The sequence below is a fragment of the Ochotona curzoniae genome, unplaced genomic scaffold, assembly GCF_017591425.1.
Source record: "Ochotona curzoniae isolate NIBS_2020 unplaced genomic scaffold, NIBS_Ocur_1.0 contig_2699, whole genome shotgun sequence".
In the NCBI taxonomy this organism is placed as follows: Eukaryota; Metazoa; Chordata; class Mammalia; order Lagomorpha; family Ochotonidae; genus Ochotona; species Ochotona curzoniae.
The window spans coordinates 6,900,645-6,924,568 of record NW_024465561.1 but is presented as its reverse complement, the minus strand read 5'-3'; the positions used below and the strand labels follow the sequence as shown (position 1 = coordinate 6,924,568).

Below are 23,924 nucleotides of genomic sequence, written 5' to 3'. Positions count from 1 at the left end.
AAGTGCATCACAGTTTAACATTATTTCTTTGGTTTTCTCTTCTCTTCTTCTTTTATTGATTTAAGGGACAGATGGAGTAGGAGAGAGACAGCTTCCCAGATGCCTGCGATGGTCAGGCAGGAATCCGGTCACCTGAGCCATCACTGCTGTCCCCAGCGTATGTATTAGCAGGAAGTCAGAGTCACTCTGGAGTAGGTGTTGAACCCAGGCACTCCCTATTTGAGAGGCAGCCATCTCAACTTGCCAACAACCAGTAGGGATTAGCAGGAAGTCAGAGTGAGGAGTTAGGGACTGTGTAGGATGTGGGTACCCAACCACAGAATGCTCACCCCAACAATAATTTTCTCAAATATATATTTGCAGGTGGCACAGCAGGCTAATCCTTTGCCCTGTGGCACCAACATCCTGTATGGGAGGCAGTTTGTGTCCCAGCTGCTCCACTTCCCAGCTAGCTCTGAGCTTATGGCCTGGGAAAGCGGTAAGAAATGGCCCAAGTGCTTGGGAACCTGCACCCATGTAGGAGACCTACAAGAGGCTCCTGGCTTCTGGCTTCAGACCAGCTCAGCTCTGGCTGTTGAAGCCATTGGAGGAGTAAACGAAGGGATGGAGAACCTCTCTCTCTGTGTTTCCAAAAATTTACTTTTCAAATAAAAAAATACATCTTAATTTTTTTTTAATTAAAAAAAAAATCTTTAAAAATTTTTGTATGAGAAACAGAGTAGGGCCCGGCACGATAGCCTAGTGGCTAAAGTCCTCGTCTTGAATGCACCAGGCGCTTCTAATCCTGGCAGACCTGCTTTCCATCCAGCTCCCTGCTTGTGGCCTGGGAAAGCAGTCGAGGACGGCCTACAGCTTTGGGGCCCTGCACCCACGTGGGAGACCCGGAAGAGGTTCCTGGCTCCTGGCTTCAGATTGTCTCAGCTCCAGCTGTTGCCATCACTTGGGGAGTGGACCAGCAGATTGAAGATCTTCTCTCTCTCTTTCCTCCTCTCTGTATATCTGCCTTTCCAATAAAAAGAAATAAATCTTAAAAAAAAAGAAAGAAAAAGAAAAACAGAGTAACAAAGAATGAGAATCTTTCATCTGATTCACTCTCCAAATATCCGGAGCAGCTGGGGTTTGGGCAGTCTAAGGCCAGAAGCCAGAACTCGTCTGGATCTCCCTTGTGGGTGACGGGAGCAGTTGACCCAACATTTTCTGTGTTCCGGGTACATTGGCAGGGAGCTGGATCAGAAGCAGAGGTGGGGCTTGGCAAAATGTCTCAAACACTAAATCCTCACTTTGCAACTGCTGGGATCCCATGTGGATGCTGGTCTGTGTCCTGGATGCCCCAGTTTTCATCCAGCTCCCTGCTTGTGACCTGGGAAAGCAATAGAGGATGACCCAAAGCCTGGGGACCCTGCACCTGTGTGGGAGACCTGGAAGAAACTCCTAGTTCCTGGCTTCGGATTGGCTTGGCTCTGGCTGTTGTCACTTGGGGAGTGATCCAGTGGATGGAAGATTTTTCTCTCTGTCTCTCCTTCTGTCCGTAAATCTGCCTTTCCAATGGTAAATGAATAAATCCGTAAGAAGCAGCAGCAGCAGCAGCAGAGGTGCCAGAACTTGGGCAGCACCGTGTTGTACGATACGGACATCCCCAGCAGCAGCTTTACCCTACCATGTCACAATGCCAACCCCAGCAATTCTGTTTTTTATTCTTTTTTTTTTCCACCCTTATTCTTCCTGCCCAGATTTTGAGTAGATGTTTTGAGGGCATCAGCGATTTCCTTTGCGTTCCTCATGGTGCCATGGTTCCTCACTGAGCCTGAGTGAGGCAGAAGCTGCAGAACAATTCCTAGGTCATCTTCTATCCCTGTGGCTGGAACATCTTTTACAGGTGCAAGCAGATACCTCAGAGTGCTGGTGAGTAACACATTTGAAATCTCTGTTGCAGATCCCGGAGTCAAAATCTATGGCTGTGCCTTGCCCCCTGGAGGTTCGGAAGGATCTGAGGTATGGTGTGGAAGGCCTGACTTCGGTTAAGTACTGTGACACCTGTCAGTTTATGATTGCAACATTTTAAAAATCAGATTCCATTACCACGTAATACTTGTAGCCTAAAATTGTGCTCATTGTGTCCCGACAATGCATTCAGCAACATACCAACACCATATGTATGCCCAGTCTGTTCAGATGTTTCGCATAGAGTCATCTGCGTTGGTGTCATTTATTCAGAGTTGTGGTTTGGTTACTTGTTTATATTTTGTTTGAGAGGTAGAGAGAGAGAGAAAGCTCCCATGCGTTGGTTACTTCCCCAGACACCCACAGGAAGTTGGGGCTGGGCCAGGGCTGCAGCCAGGATCTGGGAATACAGTTCTTTTTTCCTTTGTAAGAATGTACTCATTTAAGCTGTATCCACTGCTTCCTCCGGGATCTGCGTTACCAGGGAGATAGAGTCAGGAGTCGGACCCAGGTACCGAACGCTGGTATTCCAATGTGGGATGAGGGTGTTAAACACTAGGTCAAATAATTTAGTCATTTGTACCAGCATGAATCAAAGTTGGGCGACATTCTGTTTGGAATTCATCACTGCCTTGTAGCAGAATATATTACAAATTTACTTCGTTTCCTGCACTGATTCCTCTTAATTCTGCTTGAAACACAGGATGAAGAAGATGACTACTTGCCCGATAATGTGACCTTTGCGCCCAAAGATGTCATGCCTGTGGATTTCACACCCAAAGATAACGTACACGGACTGGCTTACAAGGGCCTGGATCCCAACAAGGCGCTGTTTGGAACAGTGGGAGAACATTTTAATCTTTTCAGTGGGGTACATGAGGGGACCAGCGATCTTCTCGGAGATGTCAGACTAAGTAAAGGAAGAAAGCTGGGCATCTCAGGCCAGGTAAGAGCCATCTGTTTCATAAAGGTGGAGTCATTGGCCAACGAACGCACCTTCCACGGCTGGGAGTGCCCCACAGCAGACGCACATTGATCATAGCATAAATAAGGACATCAAATGGCTTGTTTTATTTTAATTTCATTTGGAAGGCAAAGAGTTAGAAAGAGGGATAAGACAAGAGACAGATTTTTCCATCACATGGTTCCTTCTGCTAATGCCTACAACAGCCAGAGTTGGACCAGACCAAAGCCAGGAGCCAGGGTGGCTAGGACCGCCTCCCCAGGTGTGCCTGAGCAGGAAGCTAAAATCCAGAGCAGAGCTGGGATCTGAATCTATGCACTGAGATGTGGGATACGGGTACCTCCAGCAGTGTCTTCACTGTCACACCCAACCCGTACCCCTGAACAAGGACTTCGAGGTGATTATATTTCCATTATGCTTGTTTTTGGGTAAAACATACCATCCCAACCTCAATAATGGGCTCCCGAGGGTCCGTTGGTGATCGGAGCACTCCTGGAGTGAGGACTGCTTCCCCACCTTGGAGGGGCACACAGAAAACCACCCTTCTGCCTCTGGTTTGGCACCAGTCGATGCAGAAACAGGTCCCACGACCTCTTGGACTGATGTGGGCCCCCCGAGTCATGAGCACAGAGGTCGTTTTCTACTCAGGGAACTTGCATGCTGCTTGTAGGAAGATGGGAAGCTTGTGGTGACTGCGCATCCTCTCTGATTGGTCCGGATGTTCTGTCCTCAAATGAAATTGGACGCTAATGACTTTGTCCTTATTTCCTCATTGCCTCTCCTTTCTGTATGTGTTCTTCCCCCCCCCCCCCGCCGCCCCCATCTACACCCGCCAAGCCATTTAACCAAAGTGAACTTGGAGGCTGTTCCCACCAAGAGGAAGGCTGTTAGAGTAGAGGTGTCCTTAGAACCGGGTCTCCAGCTCCAGCTGGGCCACAGCAATCCATTGATGACACTTCTGCTCCTGCCTGGCTGTGTGAGGTGTGGTTTCCACCCCTCTTCCCATGCTGAGACCCAAACCCAAGGCTGCAGAGGGGTGGCCTTCCTGAGCATTTCCTTTGTTAATCTGGGCGCTCCCATCCGTTGGTTCTTGATCTTGAGGTGCTTGTGTGGGCCTGTTCAGTCACATCCTTCAGGGTACACCTGCCCTAGAACCTGAACTTGCTCAGGTGGGAACCTTGTCTTTGAAGGCTTTCGGTGTAGGCGCCCTGGAAGAGGAAGACGATGACATCTATGCCCTGGACACCCTGTCAAAGTATGACACCGTGCTGAAGGATGAGGAGCCAGGAGACGGGCTGTATGGCTGGACAGCACCCAAGCAATACAAAAGTCAGCAAGGTAATTCTGACAATGAGACCGAGCGTCAGTGACTCATCAGAGAGGAGCAGTGACAGGATTGACACGGCAATATCAGCTTCCGTGGGTGGATTGACACGGCAGGATCAGCCTTCGTGGAGTGAGGTGGGGGCAGTTGGTCAAAAAACAAAACAAGAATAATCCACGGTGGGAAACAATGTGGGGAGAAGAGAAGCTCAAGTGTAAGACGTAAGGCCAAAGCCAGTTGCCCAGGTGGGGCCCAGGCGGGGAGGAGGGAGAGTTGTGGAATCAGGGAAGTGCTCATGTGTAAACAGGTGCCCATGTGGTAGAGTGAGCTGGCACTGGGTCAGAGGGATACGTTCAGGGAACTGGGAACTGGGCAGGTAGCCAAAGGGGGCCAACTCAAGCAGCAAGGCCGAAGAGCAAGCCTTGGAACAGGTGGGAGGCCCTATGACAGCCTGTGGGAAGAGGGACCTTGGCCTAGCCCGTCTCCCCACAGGAGTCCCTGGCGTGCAAGGCACTCTGGTTGAGATAACAGGCAGACAGCTTGCAACACACCTCGCATTGCAAGTCAAAGTCCATGTTGACTCAGTCCCCGTGGCTCTAAGTAATGGTTCAGATTTTTTATTTATTATTTTTTTTTTTTCAAGAAAGGTGCAGTCGGTATTGGTAGCATGTAATGGGATGTTAGTCCGCCCTGTCTCTGGATCCCAGGCAATTACTCTCACACTAGATAATCTTGGTCTGAGCATCAGGATCCTTATTTATGAAGTCAAGTCCGTTCTGGATGTTGTCATGGGGATCAGATGACATTATCCAGTGTTTGGCATGGTATCTGCCTCAGAGTCTTGAGTTAATGGGCCCTTGGTTATGGGGAATAACATCAAAAGAATTAAGTATGGAAATGAGACAGATGTATTCTGGCATTTTTAGCTGTAATTGGGTAAATTTTGATCTAATACTTGTCAAGATATATGTGTTGAAATAAGTTAAAATATCACAGAGTAATATATGAATTTGTGCATCATGTGTACAAACCATGTCTATTTTTTCATTTCCAGAAGAGAAAAGAACGAATGAGAACAGATAGTTGGTTTAATGGTTGTGAGCACAAACCCTGGGACAGTCTGCCTGGGTTCTAGTCCTGGCACTCGCCGTTTCTCAGCTGTGACTTTGGGGAGGCTACTTAACCTCTCGGTGCCTCGCCATCCCCGTCTGGGAAATGGACATAGCCGTGACATGCCTAGCTCATGGAGATCTCAGCGTGCATAAGGAGCTCAGAATAGGCAAGCGTGTGTCGGTGTGACTGGCCTCTGTCGTCATCGCCACTAAAAGAACCCAGGGTTATATACTAAAAGGGCGTGCACTCAGAATCAGCAGGCACTTCCTCTGGGTGGTACTTGGGCTATTTTTACTTGCTTCCTTTGCATCATTTCTGATTTTTCTGCCAAGGCTGTGTATTGTCTTTATAACTTAGAAGATATGTTGATATAATATGATCATTACTATACTGCTACACTTCCATGGATCTATAGTTAGGGTTTTTTTTTTTAAACATTTTTTCTTTCTTTTAAGATTTATTTATTTATGTATATATTTGGAATGTCGGATTTACACAGAGAAGGAGAGACAAAGATCTCTCATCCACTGGTTCACTCCCCAAGTGGCTGCAACAGCCGCAGCTGAGGTGATCTGAAGCCAGGAGCCAGGAGTTTCTTCCAGATCTCCCACACCGGTTCAGGGTCCCCAGCCTTTAGGCCATCCTCGACTAATTTCCAGGTTACCAACAGGGAGCTGGATGGGAAGTGGAGTAGCCGGGATGTGAACCGGCACCCATATGGGATCCTGGTGCATGCAAGGTGAGGATTTAGCCACTAGGTTATTGCGCCAGGCCCATATAATTAGGTTTTAAGGTATATTTAACTTCTAGCATCTGGGTATACATATAATTAGTATACTACGAATAATATATACTAATGTAATAATTGGTATGTATTGGTTGTTAAGTAAGTGTTTATTAGGAACCAGTGGGAGAATGAGAACCCTTCGAAAAGCTGATGAACGGGGGGTGGGGCACGTTGTGGGGTAGCCTGTAAAGCTGCCGCCCGTGACACCAACATCCCGTATGTGCTCCATTCCATGTTCCAGCTGCTCCAATTCAGTCAGCTTGCTGCCAGCGTCTGAGAAGCAGCACAAGATGGCCCAAGTGGGAGACCCGCACGAGCTTCCTGGTGCCAGCTTTGGCCTGCCACAGTCTTGACTATTGCGACCCTTGTGGAGTAAACCAGTAGTTGGAAGATCTCTCTCTCTCTCTGTCTCTGGCTGTCTTAATCTCTTCCTTTCTCTCTGTGATTCTTTAAATAAGTAAATCTTGAATATAAATTCTTTTCTCCATTCTTACAATACCAGGATACACTTAAATAACAGGATGATGGATTTATGAATGTTTGTGAAGGATTATATTATTGTAATAAAATCGGGGAAATCAGTAGGAGGAATGGGGAAGGGGGAATCTCAGAGCCTTTGGAAGTGTATCTTAAAGAAATCAAGTAATTTAAAAAATAATGAACAATGGCATTAAAAGAAAAATTGGGGGCCAGCGCTATGGCTCAACAGGCTAATTTTTCACCCGCAAGCCCTGGTATCCTATATTGACACCAGCTCATGTCCCAGCTGCTCTTGTTCTGATGCAGCTCCCTGCTTGTGGCCTGGGAAAGCAGTGGAGGACGGCCCAAGTACTTGGGTCCCTGCACCTGCGTGGGAGACCTGGAAGAGACTGCTGGCTCCTAGCATCGGGTTGGCTCATGTTGGATTGCATGTGGTAAATGATCCAGCAGATGGAAGATCCTCTCTGTCTTTCCTTCTCTCTGTAAATCCTCCTTTCAAATAACAGCCAGGACCGGTCCAGGCTCGAGGCAGGATTCAGGAGCCAGGAACTTGATCCAGGACTCCTAGGTGGCTGGCAGGGACCCAGGGCCTTGGGCCATCGTCCGCTGTTCCCCAGGCTCTTCAGCAGGCAGCCGGGTTGGAAGTAGAATAGCCAGGATTAGAACCAGTGCTCTCCTGTGACATGCAGGTATCCCAAGCGGTGACTTCACCCCTTGTGCCACAACGCCTACCCCTAAAAGTCTTTTAATTTCATTTTTCCACAAGCTTCTTTAAGTATCTTTGTATTAAAATGTATTATTGATTATATTAGCTAGGTCAGTAAACTAGTGCCTTATATGCTACCTTAATAAATTAGCGCTAGCATTCTGTAATAACCAGTAATACAATACAGTGTGTAGATTTAGATCTGCCTTCTGAGTCCCATCTTTTACTTTTCCCTTTTTGAACACTTTTGCCCCTGGATGGTTTACTCTCCATTCCCCAGCTGGTGTTTTCTCAACATTCATTTCTTTTTTTTTTTTTTTAAAGATTTATTTTATTTTTATTGGAAAGGTGGATATACAGAGAGGAGAGAGAGAGAGGAAGATCTTCCGTCCGATGATTCACTCCCCAAGTGAGCGCAATGGTCGATGCTATGCCGATCCGAAGCCAGGAGCCTCTTCTGGGTCTCCCACGTGGGTGCAGGTTCCCAAAGCCTTGGGCCGTCCTCCACTGCTTTCCCAGGCCACAAGCAGGGAGCTGGATGGGAAGAGGGGCCGCCGGGATTAGAACCGGCGCCCATATGGGATCCCGGGAGTGCAAGGCGAGGACCTTAACCACTTGCGCCACCGCGCCGGGCCCTCAACATTCATTTCTGCTGTGGTCCTTCTCAAAGCTGCTGCTTCTTTCAGTCAAGAACACACCATTCATAGTTTGTTTTTTTTTTTAATGTTATTTTTCATACTTTATGTACATGACCCCTTTCTTTTTAGAAAAGTCATTGACTTATTTATTTGAGAGACAAAGCAAGAGTGAAAGCAAGAGGACACTCTGCTGCACTGGCTTACTCCTTGAATGCCTTCATGGCAGAGTCTGGGTGGGCCTGGGGCTGGGACCCGCATCCAGGTCTCCCAGGTGGGTGAGCTCTGTCCACTTTCTCCCAGGGTCTGCATTTGCAGGAAGCTGGGATCAGTAACCAGAGCTGGGTGGCAAACCTAGGCACATCAAAATGACATGTGGGTATCTTTTTTTTTAAAAAATTAAGATTTATTTATTTTTATTGCAAAGTCAGATATATATAGAAGGGGGAAAGATAGGAAGATCTTCCATCGGATGATTCACTCCCCAAGTGGCCGCAATGGCTGGAGCAGCACCGATCCAAAGCTAGGAGCCAGGAGCGCTTTCAATCTCCTACGTGGGTGCAGGGTCCCAAGGCTTTCGGCCATCTTCGACGGCTTTCCGAGGCACAGGAAGGAAGCTGGAAGGGAAGCAGGGCTGGTGGGATTAGAACACGTGCCTATATAGGATCCCAGTCCATTCAAGGTCTTTTAGTCACTAGGCCACTGTGCTGGGCCCTGGGTAGCATTTTTTTTTTTTTAACTTTTTGTTTTACTTATTTGAAAGGCAGAATTACAGAGAGAGGAAGATAAATATATACATAGAAAGACAGAGAGATCTTCCATCTGCTGGCTCCCTCCCTAAAGGGCTGCACGGCTAGTGTGTGGCCAGTCTGAATCCAAGAGCCAGGAATTTCTTCCTGGTCTCTCAAGTGGGTGCAGAGGCTCAAGTACTTGGACCATCTTCTGCTGCTTTTTCAGGCGCATTAGCAGGAAGCTGGGTCAGGAGTGGAGCAGTTGGAACTTGAGCCAGCACCCATAGGATGCTTGCACTGGAGGTAGTGCCTTCATCCACTATGTCGCAATGCTCCATCCTCCCCTCCCCAGCTTTTAAGATTTATTTACTGATTTAAAGTCAGGGTTGGGTTGGGGGAGAGGCAGAGAGAGATCTTCCATGTGCTGGTTCACTCCCCAGTGGCTGCAGTGGCCGGGCTGAGCTTTTGTGACTCCCATGTGGATGCAGGGCTCGGGTCAGCTGCTGCTTTCCCAGATGCGTGAGCAGGAGCTAGGTCAGAAGTGGAGCAACCAGGACTTGAACCAGCGCCCATCTGGGATGCCAGAATCATGGGCAGAGGCTTAACCTCCACTTTTTACACCGTGATGCAGGCCCCCATGATTGATTTTTTGAAATTTGTTTTTCATTTTTCCATGATTAATAAAACCATAATGAGTATTCTTATGGCTTTGTCTTTATGTTTTTAGTTATTTAATCAGAATTCTTATTTTTAATTTTTTTAAAGGATTTATCTATTTTTATTGGAAAGGCAAATATGCAGAGAGGAGGAGGGACAGAGAGGAACATCTTCTGTCCAATGGTTCACTCCCCAAGCAACTGCGGTGGCTGGAGCTGAGCCAATCTGAAGCCAGGAGCCCGGAGCTTCCTCCAGATCTCCCACATGGGTGTAGGGTCCAAAGCTTTGGGCCGTCCTTGACTGCTTTCCCAGGCCACAAGCAGGGAGCTGAATGGGAAGTGGGATCCCGGGGAGTTCAAAGCGAGGACTTTAGCCTATAGGCTGTTGTGCCGGACCCTATTTTTATTTTTATTGGAAGGACAGATTTACAGAGAGAAGAAGGAGAGACCGAAAGATTTTTTGTTCATTGATTCATTCCCTGGCTGCAATGGCTGGAGCCTAGCTGATCAGAAGCCAGGAGCTTCTTCCGGATCTCCCACACGGGTGCAGGGTTCCAAGGCTTTGAGCCATGCTTGACTGCTTTCCAGGCCACAAGCAGGGAGCTGGATGGGAAATGGGCAGCTGGAACACTAACCGGTGCCTGTATGGGATCTTGGACCTACAAACTGAGGACTTTAGCCACTAGGCTGCCCCACTGGGCCCTCATCAGAATTATTCTTAGAAGTAATTTGGAATAGTAAACTTCTAGATTATAAAAGAAAGCAAAATTCTAAATACTACATTTTATCCAGATTACCCTGTAGAATTTTGGCAACTTCTCTAAGCTATAGAAAGCATGAATTGAAGCACAGAGAATGGCTTTGTGGGGGAGGGCAGGAGCATGGTGATGTGGTGTCATCTGTGGGCACCTGCGCTGTGGGCTGTGCCTGCTGTGGGACTGAGCACCAAGCTTGTGTCCGTTCTCACGGGGCTCAGAAACTGCAGTTGATGCATCTGTATTTTGAGCGTAACCGTCAGGTGCAGGAAATCCTTGGGAACCTCTGTGGCTGGGGTCATCTCCAGGACCCACGGACAGACAGTGCCCAGCTCTCCGTTAGAGGGCGTTGGTCCCTCCATTTCCCGAGTTTATGATCTCTGTCTGCTGTTAAACTTTTCATTCGCGAAAAGGACCCCAATAACCTTTGAATCTGTAGGAAAACTAGACTGCAGGCTGACCTGGTTGTGTCGCCTTTTGCGGCCTTGGATTTGCCTAAGAAACCAGGAGATGGCGTCCCAGGCTGCTTCATTTTGTTTCAGAAGTGGGTCTCTCATTGTTAAGGTTCTTTATTTTTCCCCTATATTTGTTCCTCTGGGTCTTTTACTTCTTAGAGGGTATCTTCGGTGTCTCTTAGCTTAGGACCTAGAGTCCTTGGCATGAAAAACATGTTGTGGTGTTGCTGGCAGCCTGACCGGGCCAGGGTGGTGTGGGCTGCGCCACCAGTCGCTGAGTCAGCAGGGGTGTCGTCTTCTCTGAGCGATATCACCTGTGACACGATACTGTTTATGTTCTCGGAGATAAAAAGGTCACGTCTTGTTCCTCATTCTGATTTGTTTCTACTCCCGAAATCAATCGTTTTGCAGAATCAGAAAAAGATCTTCGCTACGTTGGCAAAATTCTGGATGGATTTTCCTTGTCTTCTAAACCTTTGTCTTCGAAGAAAGTAAGAAAAAAAAAATTTTTTTTTTCAAATCTGATTTGCTGCTTGAAAGCTTGCTGCCATGTAATCTGAGTTATTATGTTAATCATTGAAAAGCTAGTGTTTTCTTAAAGGCAGCGGCCTTGGTAACCAGCAGTTGTCTGGGAAGCGTAGTCTGTATTGGAAACTTCACGTCAGCAGGCACCTGCTTTCAGAATATCTAGCGGCTGGAAACGTCACATTTTTAGGGAGTGCTATTTCCGTTAAAAGGGATGTACATTACAAGCTGATAGGAGAATGAACTCAATGTAATTCTTTTTTCCAAGATCTATTTATTTTCATTTAGAAAGGCAGATATGCAGAGCGGAGGAGGGACAGAGAGAAACATCTTCTGTCTGCTGATTCACTCCCCAAGTGGCCACAATGGTTGGAACTGAGCAATCCAAAGCCAGGATCCTGGAGCTTCCTCCAGGTCTCCCATGCGGGTGCAGGGTCCCAAGGCTTTGGGCCGTCCTTGACTGCTTTCCCAGGCCACAAGCAGGGAGCTGGATGGGAAGCGGGGGCTGGTGGGACACAAACTGGTGCCCATATGGGATCCTGCCATGTATAAGGAGAGGACTTTAGTCACTAGGCTACTGTGCCAGGCCCTCAATGTAATTTTAAAAAATCTACATTTATTTGAAAAGCAGAATTGCAGAGAGAATGAGATCTTGAATCCACTGGTTCAATTCTCAAATTGATGGCTGGACCAGGAGCCAGGAACTCCACGCAGGACTCCTATGTGGGTTCAGGAGCCCAGGCCTTTGGGCCATCCTGTGCTCCTTTCCCAGGAGCGTCAGCAGGGGGCTGGACTGGAAATGGAGCAGTCCGGCCTGAAGCCGGCCCTCGCACGGTGTGCCAGCCTCATTAACAGCAGCTGGGTCCACCCCGTGCCCTAGGGCAGGCCCTCCTTGAGGTCATATTAAGGAAAGAGAAACTGTTTTAAAAGAAACTATTTTCAACTTATGATCCCGAGTCCTCGTGAAGCTGGCATGGGCGGAGTTCTCAGGGCTCTAGGAGGACCAAGCCAGAAGGGAGAGAAGCGAGAGCCCCACGTGCTTTCCAGCCACGAGTGAACATCTGTTCTTTGGCCGAGCGCTGTCGCCGTGAGCTCGGACGCACGTGCTCAGGGGCGAGCTGTGCGTGCTGGCCTGGCTGCCTTCTTCCTGCTGATGGTGCCTCAGGGCGGCGATCAGCTGGCTGTGTCCTTCAGCAAGCGTTTGCCCAACGCTAAGGGCCGGCCTGCGTCCTTCGGCCCGGCGCGGGCCAGGGGCAGCACAGCCGACAGGCGACAGTCGCAGTTGCAGTGGCACTGAGTGGCTTTAGCCTGAGCCTTCCCGTGCTTATGTAACAGCCCTAGGCACGGAGTGAGCTGCCGGGATTCCCGGAAGTGTCAAATAACATTAAAAAGAGAATTGTGGGCTCCCCTCCCCCTCAAGTATGAAAATCAAGTATGATTTAAAAACTGCAGAGAAGTACTCGCCCAACTTAGAGTTCAAGGACACATAAGTAATTAAGTCGTGCCCCCAGTATCTTCCTTGTGTAAGGATGCCAGATGCCCACATCCAGTGCCCTAAATGGAGAGTCAAGGGCTGAGGGTCCCTGAGAGGGGGTCCTGGCTGGAGGCATCCCCCGTTGGGATGACTCTGCAAAGGGCTGCGTCTCCTTGCCTTTCACACAGGGGCGATAGGTGGCTGAGCGGCCCCGCCTCTTGGTCTAGAGTGATCTGGTGGCGGGAAGGAAACGCAGGGAGTCCAATGGCCCCTCAGAGCAGACTCGTGCACATGGTCCTCAGGCTCCGCGGGATGCACGTGTGGCAGCCCGTGTCGGTTGACCGGGAGTCTGCAGGTTTCCTGAGGGTGTTGGTCTGACAGGAGCCAGGCTCCTCTCGCAGCCTTTCCCCGGACCCAGCCCAGGCTGCACCTCACCACCTGCTGACCAGCCAGGAGAACTGCAGTTCAAGCCAACTGCCCTGGGATACAACGCCCACTAGTTTATTGTCTTCCTTTGAGAGGCACAGAGACAACCTCAACAGAGCGATCATCTGTCTGTTGGTTTACTCCTCAAATGCCTCCAAGAGCCACGGCTAGTCTAGGCTGAAGCCAGGAACCAGGGACTCAAACTCTTTCTCCACGCACATGGAACGCCAGCATCACAGGCAGCTGTTTAAGCTGCTGGGCTGCAACACCAGCCTCGCCAGGATCTCAGTCCGAGTCTCTCACACGGGTGGTAGGGACCCGAGGACTTGAGCCATTAACACAAAGTTGGAATGGAGAGCAGGGGTGGGACTTGAACCCAGGCAGTTCAGTATGGGTTCAGATATCCTAAGTGGCGGCTTAACTGCTGAGCCAAACGCTGAAAATAAGGCATCAGCATCATGGAAATTTCTCAGTAAGACTACGGTACCACATGGGCCGAGAGGGGCTGGGGCCTCATCTGCTACAGGACTTTAGAGCTCTCAGCTTAAAGTGGGAGTACGTATAAATATGTCAGACCAAGAACAAAAAAAATCACGAAGTGTAGTTCTTTAAAAATATCTAGTACTTTCTTTTATCTGTTCTGCCTGTTAGAATTAAAAATACTTAATTCTAAGTGAGCTGGCCGGCTCCATGGCATATTAAGCTAATTCTCTGCAGTACCAATGTTCCATAGGGGCACCGGTTCAAGACCCGGTGGCTCCACTTCCGATCTAGCTGCGTGCTAATGCCTGGGAAAGCAGCAGAAGAAGGCTCGAGTCCTTGGCCCCTGCCACCCACGTGGGCATTCCAGTCCTGGATAATTCCACCTGACCTAGTTTGGGCCATTGTAACCATCTGGAGAATAAACCAGCAGTTGGAAGATCTCTCTCTCTCTCTTTGTGTCTCCCTCTCTGTGTTTCAAATGAATATATACATCTTTATTAGCAACAACAACAAAAATCCAATAAACATCTGGGGTCAAAGATCCAGGCCTGGAGCTTCAGTTTGTAAATGGAACTTAACCTGCAAAACGAATTCTGAATTTGAGCTTAGCTAATTGGAATTTTTTTGCCTTTTTTTTTGTGAAGCTTTGAGTCCTATGTTTCTAAGCCTTCTGCTCTACAGTAGGCCGTTTCTGCCTGTCGGCCGCTCTGCTCCGTCATCTGCGATCATCCTGATGCTCCTCATACAAATGGGCGTGTTAGCATCTCCTCATGGAAGAGGATGGAGATGACGTTTCGAGCATCTGCCCACGGCTCCTTGCGGTTCTGGCGACCCTCTAGGTTCAGCATGGGCGCTGACTTGACAGCCGGCTGGGCCGTTCCAGTGCCAGCTCCTTTGTGGACATTAACCTGGAAGAGGGTAGCAGTGCTTGGGAGTCGTGGATTTTCTTGTTGGAATCAACCGTGATCCTGTTCCGGACTCTGACTTTTTTTGGGGTTTTGTTTCAGATTTACCCACCACCTGCTTTACCAAGAGACTACCGACCGGTACATTACTTCAGACCTGTGGTGGCCGCAACCTCCGAGAACACGCACCTAGTTCAGGTTCTATCCGAGTCTTCTGGAAAAGCAATGCCTGACCCTGGGCCGCACGGCAGGCACCAGCTGAATGCCTCCAAGCGCGGGGAGTTGCTAGGAGAGACGCCCGTTCAAGGTATGTGCCCAGGGAGAAGCCGGACATCATTGCCTTGCTGTTCCCATGAGCCCTCAAATGCACAACGGAGCGGCCGGCGCGGGAGGAGTGCAGAGCTCCTCCTGGAAGCTGCTTTCCCTGGCCAGTTTGGGTTGGGTTACTGAAACCTCAACCCTTCTCTTAGCTTCCGTCGCTTTCAGACTTCAGCACTTTCTGGGTATGGGGTCAGCGCCAGGGACGGGTGTACCTCGCTCATCCCTGCACAGCTCTGCGAAGTGCGCCTTCTGCCCAGTGGAAGGGTGGGAGTGGGGTGGGACGACTTGTGCAGCTCTTGTCCCAAAAGCCTGACGGGGCCAGGTGTGTCTGGAAGGAGGTGAGGACTGCATGGAGTCCCTGAAGGAGGCAGCAGAGACCTGAACTGACCTCAGACGGCTAGGGGCCAGTGTCCTAGCTGTGTCACCGTAGGAGTCCAAATATGGGAGGGTTTCAAGGGTGTCAGAAAAAAAAAAAACTCTGAAATCCATGCACTTTTTTTTTTCCTAATATACATTTTCCATGAGCTTTTTAAAGTCTAGGTCCTCCATGATTTTCCCAAACTGGTTCTTCCTCCAGTCTCCCCCATCTCAGGAAATGAACCACCCGGGGGGGAACACTGCTCAGGCCGGAAGTAGGGCTCCTGGTCCTTGACCACTGCTTCAGCAACTCCTCCCAGCTGCACCTCCAAGGCATGGAGGGGTCTGCAGCCCCTCCTAACATTTCTGCCACCTCCACTTTGGTCCGAGCACCTCCTGCTCTCCCTGGGACTGTTGTAGCAGCCTCCTCATTGATCTCCTCATCTCTCCTGCTTTCCTGCTGCATCCATCTCCTCGACAGCAGCTCTCTAAGCCTAGCTGTATCAGTGCCCTCTCTCTCTCTCTCTCTCTCTCTCTCTCTCTTTTTATTTTAGATTTATTCATTTTTATTGGAAAGGCAGATATACAGAGAGGAGGAGAGGCAGAGAGGAAGATCTTGCATCGGATGATTCACTCCCCAAGTGAACACAATAGCCGGTGCTGCACCGATCCAAAGCCAGGAGCTTCCTCTGGGTATCCCACATGGGTGCAGGGTCCCAAGGCTTTTGACCATCCTTGACCGCTTTCCCAGACCACAAGCAGGGAGCTGGATGGGAAGAAGGGCCCCCAGGATTAGAACTGGTGCCCATATGGGATTCCAGCGTGTTCAAGGTGAGGACTTTAGCCACTAGGCCACCATGCTGGGCCCTATCAGTGTCCTCTTAAAACTCCCTCCCACTTGCAGCATTGTCCAGAAACCCACAGGCCCCATGTGGTGCTGCCCCGCTTACTCTCCCTTCTTGCCCCGCGGTGTGGCCTCCTCGTCTTTCCCTTCTCCCGTTAACTTGGCAGTTGATGCCGACTCAGGGCCTACCTTAGGGTTTGCCATCTCCTCTGCCTCTGAGTCTGGCTTCTGTTGTTTTACCCAGGACTCCTTTCAAATACCATCTCCTTGAGAAGCCGCCAGACTTCCCCTGGCCACTAATGCCAGCCAGTCTCTTCCCCTCTCGGCCCCAACTAACAACCCTTTGCGGAAGTCACCTGGCCGTCACCCTCTTTGGGTCTACCATAGCACTTCTCTGGAGCGGATCTTTGCTCTCCTCCTGCCCTTCTCCCTCTCTGATGACAGGAGAGAGCTCATCTGAGCCAGACTCCGTGTGGCATCGGTGCCTGGCGAGCGTTTGTGGCATAAGTGAGTGCTGGCGGGTCTCTGTGCTCTATACCATGGTTTGTGCTGGCAGGACCAGAGCCCTGATGTCAGCTTCCTCATCCTAGGACAACCCACTTGCCCTGCAAATGACTAAGTGCTAATCTCCATTATAAATTAGGAGCATTGTTTTTGTGATGTTCTTGTTCATGGGAGACGTGGCTATAATATTCTCGTCTCTATATAAATTTGTGACCCTGAAGGTGTATGTACAGAGAAATCTAATTGTCTTATGGTGCCACTCATCTCTTCTTATTGCTGTTTTTATTCAGGGGCAAGTACCTCAGTATTAGAGTTTCTGTCCCAAAAAGACAGGGAGAGAATTAGAGAAATGAAGCACGCAACCGACCTTAAAGCAGCTCAACTCAAGGCCAGGACCCTGGCCCAGAACGCCTCGAGCAGCCGACTCCAGCCCTCCCCTCATGACGCCGGACACAGCTCTTGGCGCATGGCCTTGGGCGGCGGGACAGTCACCCCGAGAGCCAGCAACTTCAAACCTTTCGCCAAAGATCCAGAAAAACAAAGACGCTATGAAGAGTTCTTGGTACAGATGAAACAGGGTCGGAAAGGTGGGTGCTGAGCCTGTGTCTCCCACGTTTCCAGCAGGGGAGGGTGACATTCTCACTGCCTGTGTGTCAGTCCCAGACTTGGACTTGAAGTATCCCCTTCTGCCAGCATTTTTGCTTTGTCCTGCCACAAACACTGCGGAGGTTTCAGATCCTGAAGCTAGACCTGCTCTGGAACCTTCTCTGGAAAGATGGTGCCAAGGGCCATTTGGATGTTTATAACATCATACTTGGAGATTAGCCTGCTATAGATTTACTGAATTTTGAGTCCTGCCTGCCGTTGCCTTGATTTCGCAGGTTTTATAGAGCTTGCAGGCCAGGCAATTCCCACCCTTGCCTTAGATAATAATAAGTTAGCTTGTCTTCCTCTATATCTCAGCTTCAAAGTTTGCTGTGCAGGTAGGGACCATGCCTTGGCAATAGCTTATGCTAAATCACAAACCACTTACTGTTTGCGAATGCCTGACTTGTGTAATGTGCTGGATTTCATACCACGAGAATCTCACCTTCCGCCTTAATTGAAGGTGCTGATCACCCAGCCCTAAATAAGACTCTTCAATTTGATTTATAAAAAAACAAGTTGACTGTTGACCTAGTACATGGTGGCAGGGGAGGAAGGGTGCTGGACCATTCTGTGATCTGTGAAGCAGATACAGTGGGGAGGAAAGCAGGGATGGCCTCGCTATGCGGCAGTCCGCACGGGTCAGCAGATCAGAAGGGGTGTTTTTTTTTCAGAAACGAGTCACTGGGGAGTAAGACATCCCCTTTACTGTGCTCTCATTCCCTCTCAGAACCCGGGCTGTAATGTTTATCTGTAACATAATGACAAGTTCAAGGATGTAGCACTGTGTTTGGGAGGTAGCAGTTGCTCCCTGGAGTCGGTGATGAACTTGGGTGATGAACTTGACGTTCCTTGCTGCTGAAGAATCCGGGAGATGGCAAACGCTTGGTGAAATCTTCAGGAGCAAGAAACTTGTCCAGCTCGTCACCCGTCTCGTGGCGGACAATCCAGTAAAAGCATCATTTTACAGGAAGGAGGGAGCAGAGTTACCCGCTCCTTACCCCTCCATCCACACCCGGGCCTGTTAGAGCAAAGCTGAGGATTTGTGCTTCCTGGGGCAAAGCACGCAGGGACGCCTGCAGGTCACGGTGGCCAGAGGCTGCCCCCTCAGCCGCCTCTCTTCCTTAGCAATGTGCGGCAGCTTCCTGTTTCCTGTGCCACAGACGCCCTGGAGCGCTGCCTGGATCCCAGCATGACCGAGTGGGAGCGAGGCCGTGAGCGGGACGAGTTTGCCCGGGCAGCCCAGCTGTACGTGTCTTCCCACTCGACCTTGTCCTCCAGGTTCACCCACGCCAAGGAGGAGGACGATTCGGAGCAAGTCGAAGTCCCTCGAGACCAAGAGGTCTGTCACCATCGGGTTCCCTTCCCACCTAGTGAACTTTAAAATGACAGCACTACCCAGCCAAATATTTTAAATCCTGCGGCGAAAAGATCGAAGCACGCTTGGCATAGTGGAATTAAGACATTTTTCTATAAGAGTTTCAGCTTTTTAAAAAAAATCAAAAAACTTTTTTTCTTTTAAAGATTTATTTATTTTTATTGGAAAGGCAGATTTACAGAGAGAAGGAAAGACAGAAAGATATTCTGGCTCTGGTTCACTCCCCAACTGGCCTCAACAGGCAGAGCTGAGGCAATCTGAAGCCAGGAGCCAGGAGCTTCTTCTGGGTCTCCCACATGGGTGCAGGGTCCCAAGGCTTTAGGCCGTCCTCTATTGCTTTCCCAGGCCACACGCAGGGAGCTGAGTGTGAAGTGGAGCAGATGGAACATGAACCAGTGCCGGTGTGCCGGTGTGGGATCCCTGTGCGTGCAAGGCGAGGAGTTAGCCACCAGACCATTGTGCCGAGGCCAAGAGCTTGAACTTCAGCAGATAGCTTTAATGGACTTCAGCAAAAACGTTGAATGGCCGCTCAATGAAACCAAATGCGTGTGTTTTTCCAGAACGATGTGAACGACAAGCAGTCGGCTGTGAAGATGAAGATGTTTGGAAAGCTTACCCGAGACACGTTTGAGTGGCATCCTGACAAGCTGCTGTGTAAGAGGTTTAATGTCCCTGACCCTTATCCAGAGTAAGTCGGATACACCTGCCTTTGCATCAGTACAAACCACATTCACCCGTAGGAAAGCTAGTCTGTTCCCTGACATATTTGTGCGAATTCCCCTTTTCGCGATGGACTCACTTGTGAATCCTTAGAGTTCCAACTTTTGCAGATTGACTACCATTGATTTGTTACTAAACAAATACCTGGATAGCAAACTTTATTCCATGTGGGAGATATAAAACTCAGATTTGTCCTTTGTTTGCAATCTTTTTACATAACTTACCTTGAAAACATTACCCCAGTGTTTGCTGATTCTCTTTATAAAAGTCCGACACTTCTGTATATCATCATAAACGCTGCGAGAAATAATGTACAGTTCATTCAGAGGCTTTGTGGCAGAGGAACAGGTGCATTTTTCGCAAGGGAACTTTTCCTTAGTGTAAATCTGTTTTTCTGACTTACATCCTAGCCCTCACTGTAACAAGAAAAGGCTCGGGGGTCCTCAGATAAACCATTGTGAAGTCCGGAACTGCTTTGGGAAGTCAAAATACCTTAGGGATCTTTCAGGCAAATAGAAGAGCTGGTGAAAAATGTGAGGTGAAAACTTTATAGGAAGTGGATTGCATCCTGGTAGTTGTTCTTGAAATAAGATATCTGTGTTTCTTTTTTAACCCCCAGTTCAACTTTAGTTGGCTTACCAAGGGTGAAGCGTGACAAGTACTCCGTCTTCAACTTCCTGACGCTCCCCGAGACAGCTTCCTTGCCCACAACTCAAGCATCGAGTGACAAAGTGCCACAGGCAGCCCCCCAGGCCCGAGCTCCTGACAGTGAGTAGGAGCCCAAGGCTCCCTCTGTCGGGGAAGCCCGCAGGAGAAGGTAGTCTCGTCCTGAGGATACACTGGGTGCCAAGTTCATGTTCATGTCTTAGCAGTCCACGTGCTTCCCCTTTGGGGCCGGGGCTGAATCTCAGCTACATCCCCAACACCGACCCATCGTACATGTGCTGCACCCTCAGCTGAATGGAAGAGCAGTGGCGAAGAGCTTGCTGCTGGCTCCCTCACTCTGATGTTGTATCTGTGTGTGACATACTTTGCAGAATCCCGAAAGCCGTCCAGGTGGGATACGTCCAAACAGGAAAAGAAGGAAGATTCCATTGGTGAATTCTTAAGTTTGGCCAGATCCAAAGCTGGACCACCGAAACAAGAGTCCAGTCCCTCCGTGAAAAGAGAGGAAGAGAAGGCTCCTGAATCTCCCCCAAATAAGGTATTTGGGGGTTCCTTGTGCCCTTTGCCTCTCTCTGGGCTGATGCCTTCCCGTCATGTAGTAGCAGACTATCTCTGCGATGGAGCCGTGTATCTGATACTTTAGCTTTGTGTACCATGCAGTCTGCGTGTCTCAGCGTGAGAGGATCCACGGGCCGTGGGTTCATGACCTGCACAGCTGCTGTCCCGGAGAACTCTGCGGGCAGCGGTGGGACACGCCCACGGGCAGAAGTTTGCTAACATCTGTTTTGCTGTCCAACTGATTCAGTCCTAACTTTAGTTGCATGAGGAGAGGTTTCAGGCTTCCCCTGCCCAGATGGCCTTCACTTGCCGTCAGCCATTCAAACAAAATGCTTTCCTATCAGCAATGGTTGTTTTTCAAATAGTATTTTGTGGAGAACATCCATTCACTTGTTTCTTAAGTACTGCTTTAGTAGTTGGAAGTTGAACTCATTAAGAAGTTAGTCTTTATTTATGATAACCTCATTTTACATCTTTTTGTATGTGTGTTTTTTTAAGATCTATTTATTTTTATTGTAATAACAGATTTACAGAGAGAGGGAAAGACAGAGAAGAAGATGTTCTGTCTGCTAGTTCACTCCCCAGGTAGCTGCATTGGGCAGAGCTGAGCTGATGCAAAGCTAGGAACCAGGAGCTTCTTCCTAGTCTCCCATGCTGGTGTAGGGTCCCAAGGCTTTGGACCGTCCTCCACTGCTTTCCTAGGCCACAAGCAGGGAGCTGGGTGAGAAGTGGAGCAGCTGGGATATGAACCAGCGCCCACGTGGGATCCCATTGCATGCAAGGCAAAGATTTAATTATCTAGGCTACCTCACTGGGTCCTTTGTGTGTATGTGTGTGTGTTTAAGACCAAATTAATGTATGTAAAAATTGAGTTGCTTTTGGAAGTACAGTTCAGTGCATTTTAACAGCTGCATAAATTCATGTAACCAGCACTACAGTCAGTCTGTAGGCATTATCGTCAGCCCCAAGAGCCATGCCATCCCTTCATGGTCGTCCAGTGCCCTGGCTCCGTACCCTTGTCTATCAGGGATAGTGTGTTCTCTTTCTGCCTTTTCCGGAATGTTACAAATGTCCATACACAACCTTCTGAGGCTGATTTCTGTCTTGTAGCCTCCTACATTTTTTTAAAAGACATATTTATTTATTTGTTATATGAAAGGCAAATTTACAGATAGAGAACATCTTCTATCCACCTGTTCATTCCTTAAATGGCCGCCAATAGCTAGAGCTAGGTTGAACTAAAACAGGGTTTCCCACGTGGGTGCAGGGACCCAGTGACTTGGGTCATCTTCCACTGCCTTCCTGGGTTCATCAGCAGGGAGCTGGATGGGAAATGGAAAAGCCAGGACTCAAACTGGTACCCTTACTGGATGCCAACACCCTAGGCAGAGGCTTAGCCTACTATACTCTGGTGCTAGCCCCAAGAACTTCCTTTAAATCATCAATGTTGTGTGTGTGTGGTGTGTGTCGGTTTATTGCTGGGTGGTTTTCCATTTTGGAATGCATGGTTTGTTGACTGACATGCACCCTTTAAGGACATGTAGGTTCTTTCCAACATTTTCCTTCACAAACAGAGCTGCTGGGAGCATTCCTAGTTGGGCTTTGTGTAAACTTAAGTTTTCATTTCTCCAGGAAAAAAATACCTTTAGCTGGATTACTAAGTAAAATCAGGTCCTTGAAAGAATTCATGAAAAGTGGAACTGAGAGTTAATTTTGGTATAAAAGATTTTGAAAACAACACATAGCTTTTCACGATACTCATTGTTCGTAAACTTTTTGAAGATCCCTCATGTACAGATAAGCTTGACTTTTTTTTAAGATTTATTTTATTTATTTTTTTTTTTTATTGGGAAGGCAGATATACAGAGAGAGATACAGACAGAAAGACCTTCCATCAGATGATTCACTCCCCAAGTGACCACAATGGCCAGTGGTGCACTGATCCGAAGCCAGGAACCAGGAGCTCTTCCAGGTCTCCCACACGGGTGCAGGGTCCCAAGGCTTTGGGCCGTCCTCGACTGCTTTCTCAGGCCACAGGCAGGGAGCTGGATAGGAAGTGGGGCTGCTGGGATTAGAACCAGCACCCATATGGGATCCCGGGCGTGCAAGGCGAGGACTTTAGCTGTTAGACCACAATGTTGGACCCTGTTCATTCTTGAAGTTGTAAATTTCCCTCTCCTAACTTCTGTCTAAGGAACTTTCTTCAGCTTTTTTTTTTTTTTTGGATTAATTCCAACAATGAATTTCCCAAACTCCCTTCATCCTTTCATCTTCTTTCCCGAAGGACATTGTTGTTGGACATGGGAATTCTTTTCCTTTTATCCTTTAAGTTTTTGCACACGTTCTTCTGGTAGACCCCTGCGGTCATCCTGCCGTGTCCTGGGGTGGTTTCTGTTTTGTTTATTTCAAGATTTTCACTGTGCCTTTGGTTTCAGCTACTTGTGTTTGAGTGGGCTGGGGATGTGCATATTTTAAAAATTTTTGTGTTCAGATGGTTTTGACTTTATTTTGTCTGGGGTGTGCTGAGCTTCTGGAATCTCTGAATCTGTCTTTCACCAAATTTGGGACATTTTCAGTCATTTTGTTTTCAATATTTTTTTTTTCTACACCACCCCCTCACTCCTCTTCCGGGATTCTGATGGCGTGGATCTTAGACGTTCTGGTGTTGTCCTACAGATCTCTTAATTCTTTCAATCTTTTCCTCTCCATGATGTTTCCATCAGAACATTTCCATCGGCCTATTCTTAACTTCGCAGCCTCCTCCCAGGGTCCCACCTCTCTCCTATGTCCAGGCAGTGAGGTTTCAACCTGGGTTACTGTCATTTCTTAAATGTCCATTTCTTTTTTTTTTTTAAAGATTTATTTTATTTTTATTGGAAAGGCAGATATACATAGAGGAGAGACAGAGAGGAATATCTTCCGTCCGATGATTCACTCCCCAAGTGAGTGCAACAGTCGATGCCATGCCAGTCTGAAGCCAGGAGCCTCTTCTGGGTCTCCCGTGTGGGTGCAGGGTCCTAAAGCCTTGGGCTGTCTGTCCTCGACTGCTTTCCCAGGCCACAAGCAGGGAGCTGGATGGGAAATGGGGCTGCCGGGATTAGAACCGTCGCCCATATGGGATCCCAGGCATGCAAGGCAAGGACCTTAACCACTTGCGCCACCGTGCCGGGCCCTAAAATCTCCATTTCTGAAGTGGGCATTTGGCACTAAGGTTAAATTGCTGTGTTGGATACCCTTAGCCTACATTAGGGTGCTTGGTTCAAGTCCTGGCTACACCACTTGTGAGCCAACTTCCTGGTACTGTGTACCCTGGGAGGAGCAGGTGATGGCTGAAGTCCCTGGGTTCCTGCCACCTGTGTGGGAGACCTACAGTGAGTTGTCCTCATCCAGCCCTGGCTCTCGTGGGTGTCTGGGGAGTGAACCATGTGATGGAAGATCTTTATCTTTCTGTCTCCGTGTATCTCCCTGCCTTTCAAATGAAATGAAAAAGAATATTTCCATTTGCTGCTTCTTTATGTCTTCTTTTTTTTTTTTTTTTGAGACCTTTTCTTTCTGTTCATTAGCCTATATT

The 23,924-nt window shown here is 48.6% G+C and overlaps 1 protein-coding gene across 1 annotated transcript in view; it reads left to right on the top strand.

Moving 5' to 3' along the window:
• GPATCH1 (G-patch domain containing 1) overlaps positions 1-23,924 on the top strand; it is a 51,211-nt gene that overhangs the window by 12,123 nt on the left and 15,164 nt on the right. Inside the window, exons 6-15 of the mRNA XM_040976485.1 lie at positions 1,934-1,992; positions 2,645-2,887; positions 4,096-4,243; positions 10,959-11,038; positions 14,463-14,667; positions 16,677-16,973; positions 18,195-18,373; positions 18,970-19,097; positions 19,749-19,897; positions 20,167-20,333. Coding sequence (XP_040832419.1) covers positions 1,934-1,992; positions 2,645-2,887; positions 4,096-4,243; positions 10,959-11,038; positions 14,463-14,667; positions 16,677-16,973; positions 18,195-18,373; positions 18,970-19,097; positions 19,749-19,897; positions 20,167-20,333 — 1,655 coding nt within the window. The remainder of the gene's footprint in view (positions 1-1,933; positions 1,993-2,644; positions 2,888-4,095; positions 4,244-10,958; positions 11,039-14,462; positions 14,668-16,676; positions 16,974-18,194; positions 18,374-18,969; positions 19,098-19,748; positions 19,898-20,166; positions 20,334-23,924) is intronic.